This window comes from Lampetra planeri, chromosome 46, assembly GCF_965212315.1.
Source record: "Lampetra planeri chromosome 46, kcLamPlan1.2.h2, whole genome shotgun sequence".
Lineage (NCBI taxonomy): Eukaryota > Metazoa > Chordata > Hyperoartia > Petromyzontiformes > Petromyzontidae > Lampetra > Lampetra planeri.
In genome coordinates, this window is record NC_136152.1 from 3377185 (window position 1) to 3397367 (window position 20183).

The 20183-nt window shown below is 46.2% G+C and overlaps 1 protein-coding gene across 3 annotated transcripts in view; it reads right to left on the reverse strand.

Annotated features, from left to right (window-relative positions):
* AP3D1 (adaptor related protein complex 3 subunit delta 1) overlaps positions 1 to 20183 on the reverse strand; it is a 50384-nt gene that overhangs the window by 25870 nt on the left and 4331 nt on the right. For all 3 annotated transcript variants that reach the window (XM_078615164.1, XM_078615163.1, XM_078615165.1), the window contains exons 3-18: positions 20038 to 20118; positions 14929 to 15009; positions 14216 to 14323; positions 12560 to 12689; positions 11851 to 11990; positions 11330 to 11403; positions 10812 to 10861; positions 9505 to 9554; positions 9058 to 9106; positions 8040 to 8185; positions 6411 to 6559; positions 5109 to 5339; positions 3534 to 3849; positions 2090 to 2235; positions 1459 to 1606; positions 418 to 489 (exon numbers count right to left, since the gene is read on the reverse strand). In XM_078615164.1, the coding sequence (XP_078471290.1) occupies positions 418 to 489; positions 1459 to 1606; positions 2090 to 2235; positions 3534 to 3849; positions 5109 to 5339; positions 6411 to 6559; positions 8040 to 8185; positions 9058 to 9106; positions 9505 to 9554; positions 10812 to 10861; positions 11330 to 11403; positions 11851 to 11990; positions 12560 to 12689; positions 14216 to 14323; positions 14929 to 15009; positions 20038 to 20118 (1971 nt within the window). The remainder of the gene's footprint in view (positions 1 to 417; positions 490 to 1458; positions 1607 to 2089; positions 2236 to 3533; positions 3850 to 5108; positions 5340 to 6410; positions 6560 to 8039; positions 8186 to 9057; positions 9107 to 9504; positions 9555 to 10811; positions 10862 to 11329; positions 11404 to 11850; positions 11991 to 12559; positions 12690 to 14215; positions 14324 to 14928; positions 15010 to 20037; positions 20119 to 20183) is intronic.

Genomic DNA, 20183 nt, shown 5'->3' on the forward strand with positions numbered 1-20183 from the left:
CTGGCCACGATGATATCGCGATCTTGGTAGAGGCGTCACCAAACCCACATACGTCTTTATATATTACATACAATCTATTTATTTAAGGGTGAGTCGACATAAGAGAGGTTATCACATTATGCTTCGATAACAGAAATAAATTGTCATGCAGTAAAGCATTACCATATCATGACACCCAGTATGTCAATGCATTTTTTTTCAAGTTTTTTTATCATTGCTATTTTCATTTCAATGTTTTCATTGCAAAATTTACAAAGCAATCTTTCTTTTTTCATTTTCCATTTCAGTGAAGAGTCATAGTCATTCAAATGAGAGTAACGGTCTTTTACTTTTCAAGCTGGCTTCTGAGGCATAGCATGGACAAAACAATGCTCTTGATTAAATGGCAACCCTTTTAATAATCGTAATTGGCAATACCTTTCTTCGAGATGGGGAGCTCTTGATGTAGTAGGGATTGCTTTCCTGATCCTTTCTTCTCTGCTCTCTCATCTGCAGACACAAGAGCACCATGAATCCCAGCACTTATTCTGCCAAGCGATTTTTCATCTTTTTATGAATGTTGACTTTAAGAGGCAAAACGCGATTGCTTTTAAGTCGCCTCTTTATTTACTAGATTTTTTTATTCAATTTTAAAGACTAAGAGAATGTTGTCACCGTGTTGAGAAACATTATACATCGTTCTAAATTATTTAAAGGTAGGATAGGGATGAGCAACTTGTAAGTTTGTAATAGAATGTCACAGTAAAGCGGAGTGTATGCATACTCTTTGGTTTTTTCGGTGAAGTCACGAAGGTAAAAAAATTAAATAAATGAAAAACAAATTAAAAAAATTTTCATTTTAAAAAATTTTTTTACCTATGTGACTTTATCAAAAAAACCAAAGAGTATGAATCCTTGCAGTCACGAAAACTTCAAATCTAGGAGTGTACGCAATCGGGAAGAGGAGGATGCAGTGGTTGGGGCCTGCCTCGGGGATGGATGGAATAAGCGAGGTTCCCGAGGCTGGCAACGGAGTTGCACCACGAGGTCGGTGAGACCAGGAGGAAGCCCCAAAGGGCAGAAGTAGTCGATGAGCCCAAATCAGATATTCTCCTTTCGCTACCAACCAGAGGTGACAACTTTAATGGTTCTAATATATTTTTGTGGCTAATAATAGTAAATGTTGTGACAGCCATTTGAAATGTGGGTTATGTAGTAATTCACCCTTATTAGCCAAAAAATAAATGGGTACTACTTTAGAAGGGACAATTCCTGCTCTGGCCCATGGACTAAAGGTGATAATGAGAACGGGATTGCAACGCGAGGTGGCATCAGTGGCATTGGCCGTAAGTAACAACCCCTTGATCTTGACGTGTTTAACGTGCCATTACGTCGATGTGAGGCTATTTGTTTGTATTGTCTTGGTAAAGCCGTGCCAGGCCCCTGAAGCTGTATCCTCCCCTTGACCACGCCGAGTACCTTGGCAACCTCCTCAGGCTTGAGGTCGGCCTGCCGGGGCTTGCAGGGATCTGCGTCCTCCTTGACGAACATGGAGGTGTTGCCGCCCTGTTCCTCGTCGGATGAGCTCTCCGGCTCGGGCTCGTTGATCCAGGCCTCCAGGTCCAACCTGAACGGTCACAAAAACCACCCCACCGCCCACCCATCACGAACTGAGATCCCTTCCGTGGATTAGAAACGTGCGTTCAGAGTATTTGGCTGCTATAATTGTACACGCGATAAGCCACTTTCGTCGAGCTATCATTTGTGAGCCAGCTCGCTTCTGAAGAAGAGCTTTATAGCTCAGCGGGCCTTACCTGGTAAAAATAACAAGTTTAGCTTAGTTAAAATTAGTGCTAAGTGTTATCTGAACCGGTGCCGAGCCTCCCCTAGGTCAACTTAGCCTGACACGAGTATCCGGTGCTGTACGTAAACATCAGCATCGAGGAGACAAAGGTGGCCCCCCCCAGCTTCACACTGCTCCATACCACCCGTCGCGTGTTGTGTCGGACTTAGCAGTAGATGCTCTCAAATATCACCTGCCCCCATCAATCTGTTGCGGACACACGTGTGCGTGCAGCATGTGTATGCGGTGCCCCAGAAGTGCCCTCACCCGTCTGGGACGGGCACCTTCCTCTGAGCCTTGGGTGCAACGGGGTTGAGCTCCCCGCTGAAGAGGGCACTGAGCTCCTCCGTCACATCGACGTCCCTGCCCTGCAGCTTCTGCACGTAGCGCACGAGCTGCAGCGCACACGACGCCTGCGGGGGGGCACGGTGACGGTGGTAGGGAAGTGACAGTGACGGTGGTAGGGAGGTGACAGTGATGGTGGTAGGGATGAAAGTGACGGTGGTAGGGAAGTGACGGTGATGGTGGTAGAGAGGTGACGGTGGTAGGGATGAAAGTGACATGGGAAGAAGGTAACTGAGAAGTGGCCAGTCACTCTTCACGTAGCAGGAACGAATGCTGCCTAACGTTGGGTAAGGGTGGCCTAGGGAATTGACCCCGGAAGTAGTTTAACCGAGAGTTTTCCCTGGCACATTAGTGATCAAGTTCACAAAGGACGATTCTTCGCCTAATGGCATGTGACAGAGCACAGCTGGGATGTTAAAGTAAATAGATACAATGTCTCTCGTTGCTGCTCAGTTAATTTAACCAGTTCTTAACCATGGTACAGACATCATAAGTAAAAAAATCCTGGAATACACTGAAATAAAGCATCATAAATCTCACCAATTTCCAAGCGTTCAAAGAAAATAATTAATCAGAACCATTTCAAAAAATATCAAATGAACATTGGGCAACACTCATCTCCATTGGTGGTAATTTAATAGGCCAATGATGGAAAACGCAAATTCCTGCAGCAGGGGCTAATCGTACTGAGAAAAACACCGTTGACTTCCCAAAGAGCGGTGCTCATTTAGATTTCTAATAAGAAGTGACGACGGTGCGACTGAAGCCACCGACAAAATTTGCTGCTGGCAACCACCTGTAGCAGTACTCTGCTACAATGCCAAAAAGTCAGCTATAAGAGCAAGTCCTTTATCTATATACAAACAACACTCGGTCTCACAACTCTTCTGCAGTAGAACCCCATAACGGGATATTTGATCAATTCGTTGAGAACGAGTGCCTCTTTGTGGAAGGCTGTGTGCACAGTTGCTCTATAGAGACAATGACCCACTATTTCAATGCAGAATTTCCACCAATGCCATAGTAACACCAATAAAGAGGAGTGCTGTTCCCATTTTTGGTTGTGCAGTGAGACTCCGACTCTTACCTGTTAATACTAATTTCTTTAGAACTTGGAAAACTAATTTCCTTAGAACTGATTTTTGTGTTGTCCTTCCTCCGCACCTCTGATTAGCACAGTTGGCTGCATGAGGTGCGATAGAAGTGCAATATACACACAATACCATACGTACTTCCTTCGCACGATACTGACCCAACCATGCTAATCGGTGGTGGGGGAAACAGTGTCTGCTTCATCCTCTTCGGCGCTTAGCGCGTAGCCAAACCCTTACCACCCCCCCCCCCCCGTCCGCAGACCCGTGCTCACCCGCTCCTGCACCTCCAGGTCACCGCTCTGCACGAACTGCGGCAGCCGCTCAAGCAGAAGCGCCGTCACCTCCTCGATGACGCCACCCGTGGTGCCGCCCTCTTCCGCGTCTCCGCCGGCAACCTCGGCGGCAGCGCCGCCAGCGCTTCCCCCTGCTCCTCCTCCACCAGAGGCGGAGGCCGAGCCGGCGCTGGTCAGCATGCTGGCGTAAAGCTTCATGCTGTTGTGCACGTACATGGCCTGGATGTGGCCGGGCAGGCTGCACACGCGGGGACGCAGCATGGCCTCCAGGGTGACGCGCGGTTCCTCCAGGTGCCTGCAAAACGTGGTGCACGCACGCACGCGTACGTAACACATGCGCGTCACAGGCAAACACAACAAACAGTGCATATAATAATAACAATAACAAAAGATTCCCCACCCCGTACGTATAGCCTTGTGGTACGTTCTGATCAAGAACACATATTAAGACCGTCAGGATGGGCAAGCGGAAGATGTGGCTAGAAATTCCGCTCTGTTGCATTTGTCTCCCCAGTGCTGAAGATGACAAATCGCACCAGGTGCTCATTTAACGCTGAGAAACCCAGGGGAAGCCCAGGACAGGTTCAGCTACCATATGCCACTTGTTTACAATGCACAACACACACCTACATTGCACATTCTTACAGATGCACAAAATACACAACTAACACACAAACAGGAATGGGTGTAATCACAACAAAAACAAGACAAAGATCCCCCATACAGCTGTAACCGATTGTTGGGACAAGCGCTGTTAGTGAGTATCTATGAAGGCCGGCAGGGCACACGAAGGGGTGGATGGCCAGCACCACGCCCTGCCGCCTTTGTCTTCCTAGTGGTAATGATTACACACCGCAGCAGGTACTCATTTGAGGCTGAATCGACCTCGGGGAGGACCAGGATCGGTTCAGATAATCGTCACTGGCGTTGGCCGTGAACGGAAATCGAACCCGGATCGGCAGGTTCATAGCGCAGCGCGCTAACCGCTACACTACCGCTCCCCACTAATCACCACTCACACGCTTGCACAATACATATTCACTCAAACCCGCATCAACCTGGGACACTGCCAATTAAAGTGGCAAGTGGTAAAGACACAATGCTGGTACAGTAGAAGCTGGAAATAAGGATGCTTAGAGCAATAAACTCTTTATTTCACCAGGTAAGGCCCACTGAACTATATAGCTATTTTTCAGAAGCAACCTGGCCAAAACTAATAGCGCAACGAAGCGGTTTATCATATGGAACTTATAGCAGCCAAATGCTTCTGAATGTGGACGAAAAAACCGGAGGACCCGGACAATCCACCCGACACAGGGAGAGAGACACGCAAACTCCAAATATACAGCAGGCGTCAAGGGTCGGGATCGAACCCACGACCTCCTGCAAGCCAGGCGAGGCAGATAACATCTCACCACTGCAGCATCTTTTTGACCTGCTCCGAGGGGGTGCTTATATTCAGCTTCTACAATAACTGCGATCGCAGAGGGCGGGGGGGACGAGGAAAACCTCATCACCCCTGCGACGCGTATGTAAATGGTGCGTCGCACGTACTGGCAGAACTCTCCGCAGATCCATGCGGCTGCATACAGGACCTCGCAGATGCCGTTGCGCTGCCCGTTGCTGGCGGGCACGTGCACGTTGTCGAGCAGCAGCGCCATCTGGCGCACCCCGAAGGCGCGGATGGCGCGCACGCGGATCGCCACGTCCAGCACCTGCTCGGCGATGAGGTGGCCGTGGCGGGTGCCCTCCAGGCGAGTCAGCTCCACCAGGATGCTCACGTACCTTGGGGGCACGGGGGGGGGCACAGGGGGCCACGGGTGATAACGGCGGCGGTCATACAACCGGAGGGGGGCTAAAAAATTGCCAGCGAGGTTCAACTCACGAGTTTAAGTTTAAACCTCTATTAAGAGTGAATTCAGTCCATCATCCATCTGGAGTTACTAAAACCAGCTCCATATCGTGGTTAGTCGACAACCGCCATCCTATGGATAGATTAACTCCTGCGATGGAAATGTGGAATCGTCACCATCGGCTCGGGAGGGACTGACAAGGGATGATTGACCGCCTTATTACAAGGAGCTAGATGCGAAAACAAATCGGCCAAAATATTGTTTGTTTGAAAAATAATAAGAGGTTTTACCCTTTCTAGCAATAAAACAGGTGTTAAGATGTTCAAACACCAATCAATGTGTGCATTAACCACACGCACTTGTGGTGAACATGCAAACAAATGCTCCGATAATTATATACTTATAAACGCATTGTCTTTGAAATAAATTGGGCTACACCAGAGACCGCCTTCTTTCCTTGCGAAAGGTATCCTTCAAAGGCATCTATTTCCAAAAGGTAACTATCGGGTGTTTGAACATCTTAACACCCGTTTCATTTCCAGAAAGGATAAAACCTATTCAGATTTTTCATACTTTTGTAGAGGAGTAGTGGGTGACGTCACGTCACGCTCGCCCTCTGAGAGAGTGGCGTCGCAGAACGTGACGTCAGGCGGACCTTGGGGGACGGTGATGTCATGTCCCCCGGGTGGGGGGGGGTATTTAAAGGGGGACCCAGGATGTAACCGAGGTTCGTCGGGGGTAGGAGTGGGGACTCGGGGTAGGCTACTCTGCTCGGGGCAGGGAGTAGAGCCGAGTTAGCCAGGGTTGTAGGGATCACAATTCCCTGTCCCCTGGGGAGTTATAGGCTAGGGTGGTTTTGGTTCGGCGTAAGCCCTTAATAAACTTGGCGTGAGCCCCTAATGGAACCTGCCTCGGAGTCCCATGATATCAGGTTTGTACATAACCGGATGACCAAGCAAGGCAGGCAAAGTGAGGATCTATGGAGAGCGCTGTCCTCACTGACCACTCAAAGTTGGTGACGTGCTGGTAGTTGGACTGACTGCAGATGTCGATGATCTTGGTGAGCAGCTCGTCGCGGTAGGTCGTGCCCTCCGCCTTATCCATGTGGACCATCAGCCTCTTCACGATCTCCATCAGGTTCTTCTTGGACACCTGCACGCGAGATGTGTAAAAAATTAACCCGTAAAAACAAAGTTTTTCACTATAAATCCTTTAAATGCGTGGTGGCGAGTCCTCTCGTCCTCTGGCTTGAGATGGCTGCCACCTATGGGTCAGATGATTGCCTGCCACCATTAAGCAATTGGTAATTAAATATAAAAAAAAATGTCCTATAAAGTGTAAAGTTATGGAAAAAAATGTTCACGAAAATAAATTGTCACGCACAACGAGTCTGTGTGCAAAATGTCAGCTCGATTGGATCACGGGAAGTGGGTTAAAAAACGACCGAAAGATTTGCACGGTCGTAAGCAAGCAAGCAAGTGAACTTAATATAAAGGATTTTAAAAAAAAAATCGGGGAGGCTCACCGCAGGCCCCCGTCTCTACCGGGTAGCAAACGTCATCGTCGTCGTTTATTTTGAACTGCGCCTCCCGTGCACGACGCCTGTCTCGTGGTGCCAGCACACAGCAGACTCGTCCCTTTTTGTTCACACTTGAGTTTATCGTGCACAGTATGAAAAACAGTACCCCTTGAATTTATCGGTTGTCATGACGACTGTGCTAGGTTAGGTTTAATTTGGGGCCGCGTGGGAGTGGTTGAAGGCCTCACGCACCGGTGGGTGGAGAGACCCCCCCCCCCAGCGTTATCGGGCTTATAAAAATTACGCCTTTTGGCGTTCTCTGGTCTAACACTGGTGAGACAAGGCCATAAAAGAAGGCTGTGTCTGGTGCCGCCCCATCGGTTTCAAAGACAATGCATACACTACTATCAGAGCATGTCTGTTTGAATGTTTGCCACAAGTACATGTGGTTAATGCAGACTTGATGCCTTGCAAAGGTTTATAATTGGTGTTTGAACATCTTTACACCTCCTGTTATATTGCCAAAAGGTAAAATCTATTCATATTTTTCATCAAGAAATTAACCACTTGCACTCTCTACCATGCCAACCCACTGTGTTGTAGCCGCCTGACGCTCTGCTCAAGGTTGCGAAGTTCAAACCTCCACCTCCTGCAATAAGCAAAGGATGGCTGCTGCCAGCCACCTGGTCGTCTTTCACAAGCCTCCTCCACACAAGAGGCTGAGTCTAATACTAGTGGTGGCAACTACAGACAAGTCCACTCAGCCATGGCATCTGCTGTTACCACATCTATCCACCTCTTCTCAAGTCCCCATGTAATCCCTTCTCAGCTATGTGAGCAAACCCCGTATATTGAAGTAGTAACTAATTGGCACGTTGTTTACCTGACAAACCTTACTGGCTGTGTCGGGTGGAGGGTTACGACACATTTATACTTACGCAATAAAAACCAAAAACCTTTATGATGAATAATATCGGTCGCGAAAGCCTACGTGTTAAACGGATGTTGAACTTTTTTTTGCACCGTACGTAACCAACCGAAGCTGGGAATGCGACAGACACACGGACGCAGACGAGCAGATGCACGGATGGTGTTGTGGGTCGGGAGGCGCACCATGCCGTAGAGCAGGTCGAGCGATCGCAACCGGATCGACTCATCCTTATCATCGAGGCACTGCAGAATGAGGTCCTTGTGGGACTGCACGGACTTGGGGTGAGTGCGCAGGATCTTGGACATGGCTAGCAGCCCCAGGTACTTCACTGGAAGGAACGTGAACATGGCACATGGAGTCAAGTGACAACGTGGGGTTAGATGGAAACTCAGCACCCAGAATTGCACGGATAAACGTCAAGAGTTACAAAGCAACACAACACACAGTATACAAATGTAAGAGAAACCGAGTGTTACATTGACAATACATAGTACACTGGGTTACATGGCAATCGCATACAAGATTACTTGGCAATATTGCCCAGAGTTACACGTGACAACACAACACGTACAGTTATACAGAAACACAAATAGCAGCACTGCATTCAAACAGGAGTGCTTTCAAACAATGATCAGTTCTACAGAACTGAAAACAAGCGTTGTAAATTACAGGATGTTACATTGAACAGCTAAAAATGATAAGACGCAATTTTATAGAGCTGAACAAAATATGATACAGAAACAAAACTACACAGGTCACACCCCCGCTGATGAGCCTCAAGAGAAGTCGTCTTTCTTTTGTTTGGCCTATGAAGAACAATTATTAGAAACTCACTGAGCCAAACAATTACTTTGTTTGAGTTGGTAAAATCAGAAGTCCAAAACTCACTAATGTTTTATCTTGCTTAAATACTATTTATATACTATACTATTTAGATTATACCGTTTCAAAAAGCCGCAATAGCTCGTTGGTAAATATTAAATGCACTTTCCATAATAAAGGACAGGACTTACCGACTTGATTAAATTAACAATCGTATTGCAATGGCCACAAAGAAACCTAAGCACCACCTCTACAACATAAAGGCGATAGCTTTACAGAGCAGTGCTGCACTCTGTACGAGAAGCCCAACAATCTGCATGCTGCTGCACCACACAAACCACAGAAGGGGGCATAATCCCCTGGGCGGGAGGCACTCACGGTTCTGATCCGAGTCTTCGATGAGAATGCGCAGCTTCTGGACGCAGAGCTGTGGGGTTCACGCGCGTGCAGGAATCGCACGAGTAAGGAGGGGGCCGTACGTGGGCCGCGTGTGCGGTACGCGATGGTCAGTCAAGACGCCATCGAGGCATTGCGAAATCCACAACAGAGTGGGCCAAACAAACAGAACCTAAAGATGTGTGCGCTGATACAAACATGCTCGGTGTTGATTGAGGCAGAGAGCATAGACATGGATGTATAGAAATACAGAACAATGGATTTTTCTGCACTGTCTCGGTCACGCACTACGTAGCACCACAGCATACTAACAACCTGTTGTCCGAGCACGTTCCAGGCTCAAAGCCTGCATAGCTTTCGATGTCTGACGGGATCAGGTGCATTGTGTGATGTGGTCATGGGCGATTGTAGACCCCGTGACACCAATACCTGTATGCTTGCACTGTGGTCAGGCATCCCAGATGACAGCGAGATGAGAACTGTCAATGGAAGGGAGGAGCCAGTGTCAGATAAAAAAACACTGTCAATGAAAGGTGGCTGGTACAGAGGGCTGGTTCTTACATAGCATGTGGATATATATGTAACAATTTAGGTTCACTGTTTGACTCAAATATTGTATCTTTTTTGTTTTGGTAATAAGACTCATTTGTACCATCTGCTTTGATTGTACTGTCTCATTCAGTTTGGCTGAAGGGATATCATTGTATAAATTACATATAAATTATCATTAATCATCATCATAATCATAGTATTATACTTGCAAGATTAAAGTGATGTATTGTGAGCATAATAACATGAATTGATGAATAATTACTTGAATATTAAACTCAAGTACTCAGTCAAGCTCGAAGCTAAATTTAAACATTTTCTCAAATATGAGAGTATCATCCAATTATCCATCTACAAAGGCCAGATTAATTAGCACGCTGAGAGCTGTGTGACACAGAAAATAAATAACTTACATATGACAGAGATGACAAATAATAATTTACAAGAACCATACAATGCAACTCGTATTGGCCAAACATCCCAATCCTAAAAAAATGTCATGCAAATTACTCAATTGGGGTTACATGTGGCAACATTTGCCTGTCTTGTGCAAACTTGGCAGAACGTTCCTGACAAAGTAAGTGTTTTCATAAGCGCTCTCAGAGAGATACGATAGCAAAAAAGGACAGATATATTCAGAGGAAAGCTGTAAGCGAGTGGATTGTTTAGGAGAGATTATTTATAAGAGATGTAGAATCGAGTTACAGGATAAATGTATTTGGAAGAGCACAGGAGGAGATTGCAGACATATTTTGCGAGGAGATACGAGACCGGAAATGAGAAACACAAAAGATAGATTTATTTAACACCGTGCTATAAGAGATGACAAAGATGTACTTAGAAGAGTGCTCGAAAAGATATGAGAAAGATTAAACAACAAATGAGAAGAGATGTACAGTAAAGCGATAACGCATGTGGCCTCCTTAAAGCTGCGGGTCAGCTGTTTTAACAATACTTTTAAATGGTACCATGGGACAGATAAGATGGGCCTCATAGGCCGAATACGTCCCATGGGCTGCAGTTTGGACAGCCCTGGCTATCGCGGTGTGAGGCTCTGCTCATTCCTTTCCAGAAAGAAGTTTCTTCCCTTTGTGATGTACAGAACAAATGTGATATAAATCAAGCCTGAAGGTCATTGGCATCTCGTCTGACTGCTATAAAGAAGTGACGCGAGCATATTCTCTTACCAGCAATGACAGTGTTGACGCACTCGTACAGCAGGGACATTGCGGATGTGCTGCATGTCCACACAAAGAAAAAAAATTGTTTTTAGCCTTACGTACTTTCAGAGGATGAATATTCATTGTTTCATCTCCACGTTACCCACGTGCCTCAATCTTCAGCCTGCGTACGCATCTCGCGCGGACTGTGCTTTACCCTACATTGCATATTATTTATTGTGACGCGATTTTTCCCATAATGCGGTGTTCTTCAGGAACAGAACTACTGCGCTACAGGAGAACAGACTTGTACAGTCTGTGCCATTAACAGTATGCCTGGTCAATGGTGCATTTACCCAAATGTCTTATTCCCCCCCTCCGTGAATGTATCCTTTAATTCGTAACTTCCACCTTTGCTTTCAAACTAACATCCCTCCTTTTCCCAATAACCTCAAAATGCCTGTCTTTTCCCTGCAGGGCCTGGAGAAACAATGGCACCTAAAAGACGCTTTGCGAATCCAAACCGCAGCATGTTTGCCACGAACCTGTGGATGAGGTTCGTCAACGGCTCGATGAGTTTCTTGCCCAGACGGGGTTCGAGTGGCGTGAGCGCTCCAAACTACAGCGGAGAGCACGCGCACACACACACACGCCACAACATTCTCTTTTCATGTCGACACATACCCAAGGCTCCATCTCAGCAGCCGTACGGGGCAAGTCTTTGAAGCGGCGTTCAGAAGAAAAGCATCAAAATCTTGGCTAGGCGTGATGAGTGCGCTCTGTTCCTCCTGTGATGCCATTGTATTGATGTTGAATAAATGTATGATAGTGGCATCTGCATTTTGTTTTGTTTAAACGTTATATTTTTGTATGATGATAATGATGGATGATAAACAAATACGTGAATGATAATTATATAATGCTTATAATCATGATGCTTATAATAAGGTTAACTGAATGACACATTTATGATGGTGATTATGAAAAATGCATGATTAAAGATTGATGATGATAAGATGCCAAAGGTCAAAGGTGTCACATCCGCGGGCCCCTCAAGTCTCCTCACCAGCTTGATGATCTTGATGAGGACCCAGTTGTTTGTGGAGGACGTCATGAGCTTGAAGAAGAGAGGTGCCAGCGATAGGTAGTTCTTTGGGTTTCTCCGTGCCAGCTCGCAGATCACATTTACAGCTGCCGATTGCACGCCTGCAAAGGCAAAGATCCCCCGTATAGCCTTAACACTGTTGGGGAAAGTGCTTTTAGCAACTTCAGGGAAAGATGCAACCCAATAAACAAACAGGCCTGATTCTGTTTAACACGGAGGCTTTCGCGACCAATATTACTCGTAATAAGGGTTTTTGTGTTAGATCGCGTAGTTATAAATGTGTCGTAACCCTCCACCAACTGACATAGCCAGGAAGTTTTGCCACGTAAACAAAACGCACCAGTTAGTCACTACCTCAGCCCACCAGTGTGTTGGAGAGTAAATCCACAACATTTACAATTCATAAATGCAATTTATAATTTGTAAATGTTGTGTAAATACTTAGGAGGCAGTTCTGTGATGTTATATTCGGGGCTGTACTCTGTTACCGATGAAAGCTTCAAAAATATATGACTTCACTTTCTGATAATGCCAAATAGCACAAACATTGAAATTAAATATAGGAAACAGAGATCATGGTTTGATCAGTGCCACTGTCTCACTGCTTAAATAACAATTGGGCAGCACTGATCTCTACTGGCAGCTGACATTACGATGTTAGGGGCCATACCTGGGTCTGGATCCTCTAGCTTCTCCTTGAGGCGTGGGAATGCAGGGCGCAGCGACTCGGGGTACTTTAGGAACACCTTGTACATGATGAGCACAGCCTTTTTGCGTACGTATGGGCGTGTTGAGGACATCTGGCATGCACGCATACACACATCAAACATTCACAAGCACACATTAGGGTCCACACATTCACAAGCATGACAATGAAGTCCACACATGCACAGTCAACAAAGATCAAATATTCCCCAGTATAGCTTTAACAGACTGTTGAGACAAGTGCTGTTAGTGAGCACCTATGAAGGCCGGCACGGCACACGACGGGGTGGTTGACCAGCACCACACCCGGCCGCCTTTGTCACCCCAGTGGCAAAGTTTACACACCAGGTACTCATTTGAGGTTGAGTAGACCTAGGGGAGGCCCAGGACCAGTTCAGATAATCATCACTGGTGTTGGCCGTGAGCAGGAATCGAACTCTGGTTCATAATACGGCGCGCTAACCGCTACATTACCGCTCCCCCACTCACAGACATGCTAATTCACACACACCCGTAAATCACTTAAAGCCCATGTGTTCTGTTTTGTAATGTCTGTAAATAAAAAAAATTCCACATGATGATAACATGTTTGACGGTGAGTGCATATAACAGTGAGTGTTGGTAATAAACTCATTTGGTACCGGGTTAAGACCACACTACGGTTGAACAGTTGAATGAACAAGCCTCCTTCAAATTCAAGAGCGCCGCTCAACTCCATCGGCGAATGCAAGTCAACAGTGGAAAGTTCACATTTCGTTGGTACGGAACCAGTCTCTAAAAGTGGTAATCAATTTATTGAGCCGAAACAAAATGTTGGCCGAGTCAGTCCTCGGCTGGAATTTAACGGACATTTTTCCAATTGTTTTGTGTCCACAACAAGCCTCGGTGAGCCTCAAGAGGTAGTTTCCAGGCTGGTCCTGCAAAGGGGTGTTTGGTTAATTTCGACGAAAAGTGAGTTGGGGTAGGCAAGTTTAACACGTACAAACGAGCCAAGATAGTACTTAGGTTTTTTCGGTAAAGTCACGTAGGTAAAAATAAATAATAAAAATTATAAAATTATCAAAATGATAATAGAAATACAATATTTCTATTATCATTTTTATTATTTTATTTTCATCTACGTGACTTTACAGAAAAAACCTAAGAGTATGAATCCTTGCAGTCACGAAAGCTTCAAATCTAGAGCCAAGATAGATTCGTGAACCGGCTTTCTCTACTTCCAGCTGTGTAAACCACACTGATCCCTTGAGTTAAAGTTTATTTTTGCTTAACCAGGTGACTACTCAAGACCAGGATAGCCTCATTTGCCAGCGGTGTAGGGCACAAAAATGTAAAGTTCTGGATTAAGGGTGTGTGAACAAATGCCGCTAGTTTTGTGCTATAATCATAAGAGCCACCCTGTCTTCATCATTATTAGCCAAGATCAATACACTGTTGGATTAGGGCACCCCTCCACCCCCACCCCAAGCTGTTGCAATCTTATCTTATGAGGATTAACATAGCGCCTTTATCCAAGGCGCTTAATCTATCGCGATCCTGTGTCACCTCACAGTACGGGTGACAATCGTGACTTTAAAAACTTGACGCAAGCTGAGACCGGCACCCAAACGCTGATACTTACCAAGGTCATGAGGTCATTGGCGAGGTCACGGGCCAGGTCGGGCGTGATGAAGCAGGACACACCGGTGAGGGCCACGCCCGCGTCGTACTGATTCTGGCTGTTCAGGTCCTGCCGATGAATCAACGAGTCCAATTAAAAATCACCGTCGCAGTCGCTACAGAGCTGTACGGTGGAGTGTTAAGAGTACAAAATAGAGCCAGGATGTGCGTGACATTGTGTCTATCGTGCCTTTATACAACATGAGATAAATACATTAACTCAAGATCGTTATAGTCACCGCTAGAAAGATACATTTACTCGGGAGCACTGGTCATCGCTTGCATACTCTCTAGTACAGCACTGCAGTGAAGTAACAATCGTGCTCACGACCATGATTTTAAATGTTTGTTTGCACTAACCAAGGCTTCAAACTAACAGCCCAAGACACACGGAATAGTTAATTATGTACAAGGTACTTTTATATATATGGTAATATCCTCCTTGAACACGCCAAGCTCCAAGGGGTCCAACTTTTTGATCCTCACATGAGATCAGCTTCTACCTTGGAAATTGCCCCAAGTGACTTCACAATTAAACAAGTTTGCCGTCGGCGGTTAGCGCGTCAAGTGTGATTATCGGTTCATCCGTGGTAAGTGTTGCGTGTGTGTGTGTCTAAATGTGGCGAGTGTGGCGAGCGTCCCAAGCACAGCAGCTTCATAGCGATCATTCCTCACCTTGCGGATCATGTTGGTGGTGAGCATGAGCACGTCGGTGCCCTCATGGAATGACTGAGATGCAGCCAAATATCCCACCCTCTATGGAGATGAGCACAGAGAACAGCGGACAGAGAAGCACATGCTTTTGAGATATGCTGCAAAAAATGTCAATGTTTATTGGTACCATTTTATGATTGAGAGATACAAAATAAAAAGACAATAATTGCATCTTGTACAGCGCACAGTAGTCACTCACTCTTGAATAGAGGGAACGACTCTTGAATAGAGGGAACAACTCAAGGAGGCACGAGGAACCACAGACAAATAGGAAGGAAACCACGAGGTGAGCTGGCGACTCGTTTCTATACTTGGTGCAAAAAGTGAGACTGGTCAAAGTACGTTTACATCAAGGCAACTTTGGGGTGAAAGAACTCACGGCCGACACCCAGAAGACTTGCCGGTCACTTTCATATCCCTGGGTTTACTCCCTTCACCCGCCTGACTTCATGAACACCCACACCCCCTCTCCTGCCACCCCCATAAGTCATATCATTCTCAGATGTGCACAGAGGAAACTTAACCTACTAAGTAAGCCATGTTGCTGGAACGGTCGACAAAAATCCATCTATTGTACAGCCGGGCAGTTCCAACAGTCAATACAAAATCAAATTACGACGTAAGACGACAATGCCCTTCCTATAAATGCATGGGGCACTAGCCCAGGTGGCAGTCTTACAAATGTGCACATTCTGAGCAAAAAAAATTACAAAGTCACCACTGCATGTAGATATTTAGAGCCAGAACCCCTCTCCTGGCCATATATCTGCTCGCTAGCCTCCAGGTGCTGCTCCCACTCCACCAGACCCAATCAGCTCAAACTGAAACAGCCTGCGGCCCAGTTGCAGAGGCCCTTGCGATGTAAACGGAGGACTGGGAGACACCCCATGTTGCAATTCCCCAGGCCATCTGTATCAAACACTCAAACTGCTCAAACCTCTGGTGGTTTATCATGGCTTCAGTCATGGTGTTGGGGCGCCAAGGTATGCAGGAGGTGGTGGGAACAATGCCAACCCTGACGCCTGTATCTTTGGAGTGGTCATTTGGATTTTTCTCCGTTTACACTCCAGTTTTTCCCTCCACATTTAGAATCAACGTGCGAGTATTTGGCTGCAATAAATGCCCACGTGATAAGCCACTTCATTGAGCTGCCATTTGTGGCCAGGTCGCTTCTGAAAAAGAGCTACATAGCTCAGTGGGGCCTTGCCTGGCAAAAAAAAATTTGTCTAAACAGTTTATATGGATCAACACCCACTCTGTATCAGCGTCAGCTGCAGCCGCTGCTATTCAACTGCCCCTGAATTTGGAACCCCCTCCAGGTGAGCCCCCAACCCCACTTGTTGGCAGCTGTCTCATTACTAGGTCTGGATGGGGATTGTCCAAGTGGTGTACCCTGCAGCAATGTCCTCTATCCAGTTTAACACTTAGGCTTTTGCGACCTATATCATCCATACGTTTTTTGGGTTAGATCGCGTAAATATATAAATGTGTCGTTAAAACCCGCCACCACCCGACACAGCCAACTAGTAAGGGTTGTCACGTAAACAGAACGTGCCAATTAGTCGCTAATACAGCACACCGGTGTGTTGGAGAGCCAAGCCATAACGTTTACAATCCGAGTACTCCGATTATAAATGTTGTGGCTTGGCTCTCCTCTATCCGTCAATTGAGATTTTATTACGGACTGCTGAAACAAAGGCGTGGAGAATGAGGGTGCCACTGGGCCAGCAGACGCCACCCAAGAGGATGCGCGTGTACAGCAGTGCTCAACCGCCTCAACCGCAGCGGTCATCAAACTCAGTGGAGCCAGAACCTCCCACGCCTGCACTGGGCCTGCTTCGGCAAGCCCGCCAGCTTCACCGCAGACCATCAGGCAATTGCACGCGCCCAGGAGCGTCGCTTGAGTGGCCCCGGGGCGAAATTGCACAGCATGCTACGCCGCTCGTCTTCCCCGACACTATATATGGAAAGGGGTACTGGCCACCTCCCACACGGCTCACAGAAGTGTCAGCACAACGCGGTGGCGGAGGGCACACACTTCATTGTCCTTACTATCGCCAATGTTCCCTGCAGCATGCTACTGCCCGGGCTCCCCTCGCTAAGGTGCCCATGAGGGGTCTCTGGATGTCCACTCGAGCTGGCCATGAAGTCCGTGGATACACGCGGGGAGGGGAGGGGACCTACGAGGTTGCTGATAAGGCAGCCTTCCAGCTGGGCCTCAACCAGCTCCTGTATGGGGTGCAGCCGCCAGACACCACTTCAGCTAAGCACAGGGTCCATCAGTGGGGCCTGCTGGACCCTCCAAACATAGAACATCAGAATCAGAATATGTATTTGGACTGGAGGAATCCTATGAGCTATCAAGCTATTTTTCACAAATGTCCAGTAGGGGCGGGTGAGCAAGTTGCATGCGATAGTCCGTGTCCAAACACTGGGAATAGTCCATATATTTATTTTTTTAAACCAGGTAAGGACCACTGAGCTATATAGCTCTTATATAGCTCTTATTCAGAAGCGACCTGGCCACAAATGATAGCTCAACGAAGTGGCTTGCCATGAGGAAATGTATAGCAGACAAATATTGTAAACGCATGTGTGTAAATGTGGATGGAAAAACAGGAGGACCCGGAGAAAGATCCACGCGACCACGGGGAGAGACATACAAACTCAAAATATACAGGTGTCAGGGTTGGGATCGAACCCACGACTTCCTGCATACCAGGCGAGATAGTTAACATCTCGCCGCCGTGGCACCCAGTATGTATGCTAAGCGCAGGGCTCTGCTGCAAGGACAGGCCCTTCCCACAATCAATCAAGAGCAGCAAAATAAAAATGGATATATCAAGAAGAAGAAAAAGTCTCTGCATGGCCAGTGATGAGAAGATAACAGTCAGAGGCACAGCCAGTTCTCTGTTATCGGTGTGGATGGAGGTGGGGCGGTCCTCCAGAGGAGTGCTTCTTAAACGCTCTCATTCCACGGCACGCTTTCTCCCGTGCTCGCCGATCGTGGCACACCATACCAAAATATCACTGTGGACCCTTCGAACAGCAGTGGATTAATCAGCTGTTGCGTGTCTGTGTGTTTAATTAGTAAGTGCATGTTAGTTTGGCTGTCTATTTATTCCATGGTTTTATTTGAATTTCTGTGCCGATCTCCTGTGTACATGTCAATGCCTATTTGTCTATTTAATGTATTAATGTTGAAGTCTGTGTATATATTTGTTAATGAATTTGATTTAAGTGTATGTTAATGGTTTAATTTAGCTGTCTGCGTGTGTCTGCAAACGGTTTCATTTCAATGTTTAGGTATCTATTTAATAGTTTTTTATAGATATCGGTTAATTATTTTACTTCATTGTCTGTGCCTCATTGTCTGGGTCAATTAGAAAACACTGCAGCACATCTGGGACTTGACACACCGGTGTGCACAGAAATACGCAAGCGTTTCTGCATTTTCCTCTCTTTACCCACCGTCGATTAGAGCCGGATGAAAACCAAAATCTGGAATGGCTCAACGAGCCGTCCGGAATGGAGTTATATTAGAGTCGGTGCTTGCGAGTCATTTGCCACAATGCTGGGGAAATGTATTGGTCCCTTGTGTAGCACCACACCAGAGCTGATCAAAGATAAATGCTTTCCCTTGTACTGCTTTCATTGACATTACGACGGGGCCTTATTTATAACAGCAAATGCCGGAGAGCATGCACACTGCACAATCCATTCATCCTGCCAAGTCACACACTGCAAATATTAAATTGACATTTACCAGTTCGATTGATGAGAATTTTATTCCAAAATAAAAAATTTTTTACGTAGACTATACATAACCATTAGTCACTATGTCATATGCTGCCTACTCTGGCTATTTATCATGAGTGGAGCAGTTGCAGGCTGGACAGCAAAGCCACTCGATAACCTCTCCAGCTATATCCATGAGTCATGCACATCATGAGCTGCCAATGGCACTTTGTAGGTGTAGCTGGTGTGGACCTATCCTAGGCAAACTCAGCCCAAAAAAAACATCTAAAATTGTCTAGAGACTATTAGCAAGCAAAATACAGCAAAGTAAACACAGCACCGGTGACTTGGCTGGCAGTGAACCTTAGAAACTATTATGAATGTACCCAGTCACGCTATTTGAATCTCAGGAATTGTGAATGAAGAACAATAATCCTGAGGGTGCTTTAGTCTGGCTCTGTGAACTGAAATAAATATACAAAGCATAAATAAGGTGATTTGTGACAATGTTATGTTAATAAACTAATGTAAACATGAAGTATAATCACCAAATGCATAGCCACTTTAGCCCCATTTTTCTCAGATAAGGAGCAATCAACCCCAAAAAAAGTAAATCCAATTCAATAATAAGGTTCATTCTCCAATATAATCTCGATAAGCCTGAAGCCTCTTTTTTCACGAAGCTTCTGGGTTGAGATGTTTATCAAATTTATTTTCGAGAAGTGCTTTTCATGCGGTGAAAACCCTATTAACCCAGTGAAACCCACAATAAAGACGGCTAACACTCGTTGATTTAAAAACAGACAAGGTCACGAATTCACTTCCTCTCCCGCAATCTATTGGCCAACTTGACAGCCAGAAGGTTTGGGAGATTCACCAACCCTTTCATCCAGAGAGCTGGATAACAGGTGTGGCTTCACAATGTCAACTTGTTTAGCTGTGCACACAGTCAACTCAAGATGTGTCCAAGGTAATGGGCGGAGGGATGGGCCAGATAATATAATAACACCACGAAACACATATACAGCAGGCTACAGAAACACATTTATTTTTAACACACAGAATGGGGCCTGAAGACAGAATGTGTCATCCGTTTTTATTGCTTCTTAAATGGTTTACTGGCCAACAGAATTTCCAGTCACGTGGTGACCGAGATACTGGTTCTCTCGGAGAGAATCAGCCAAAGAGTAAACCAGCGTGCAAGCAAAAGGGCGCAAATGAGCACGGTTAATCCACAACCCGGATAATCCACCCATTAAGATCAAACATTAACTATATACAAGGTTTAAGGTTTCCAACTGGTTACGTCACCGGGAGACAGGCGTGCAGTACCTTGTGCGTGAATTTTCCTGAACTCATGACTTCGATGATGTTGAAAGCGCCCCAGCTCACATCATATCCCAGCATCTGGAGCTGCATGACGAATGCAGAGAGTGGGGGAAAGTCCGCAAGTTAGTGACTGCGTTGTCTGTGTGCAG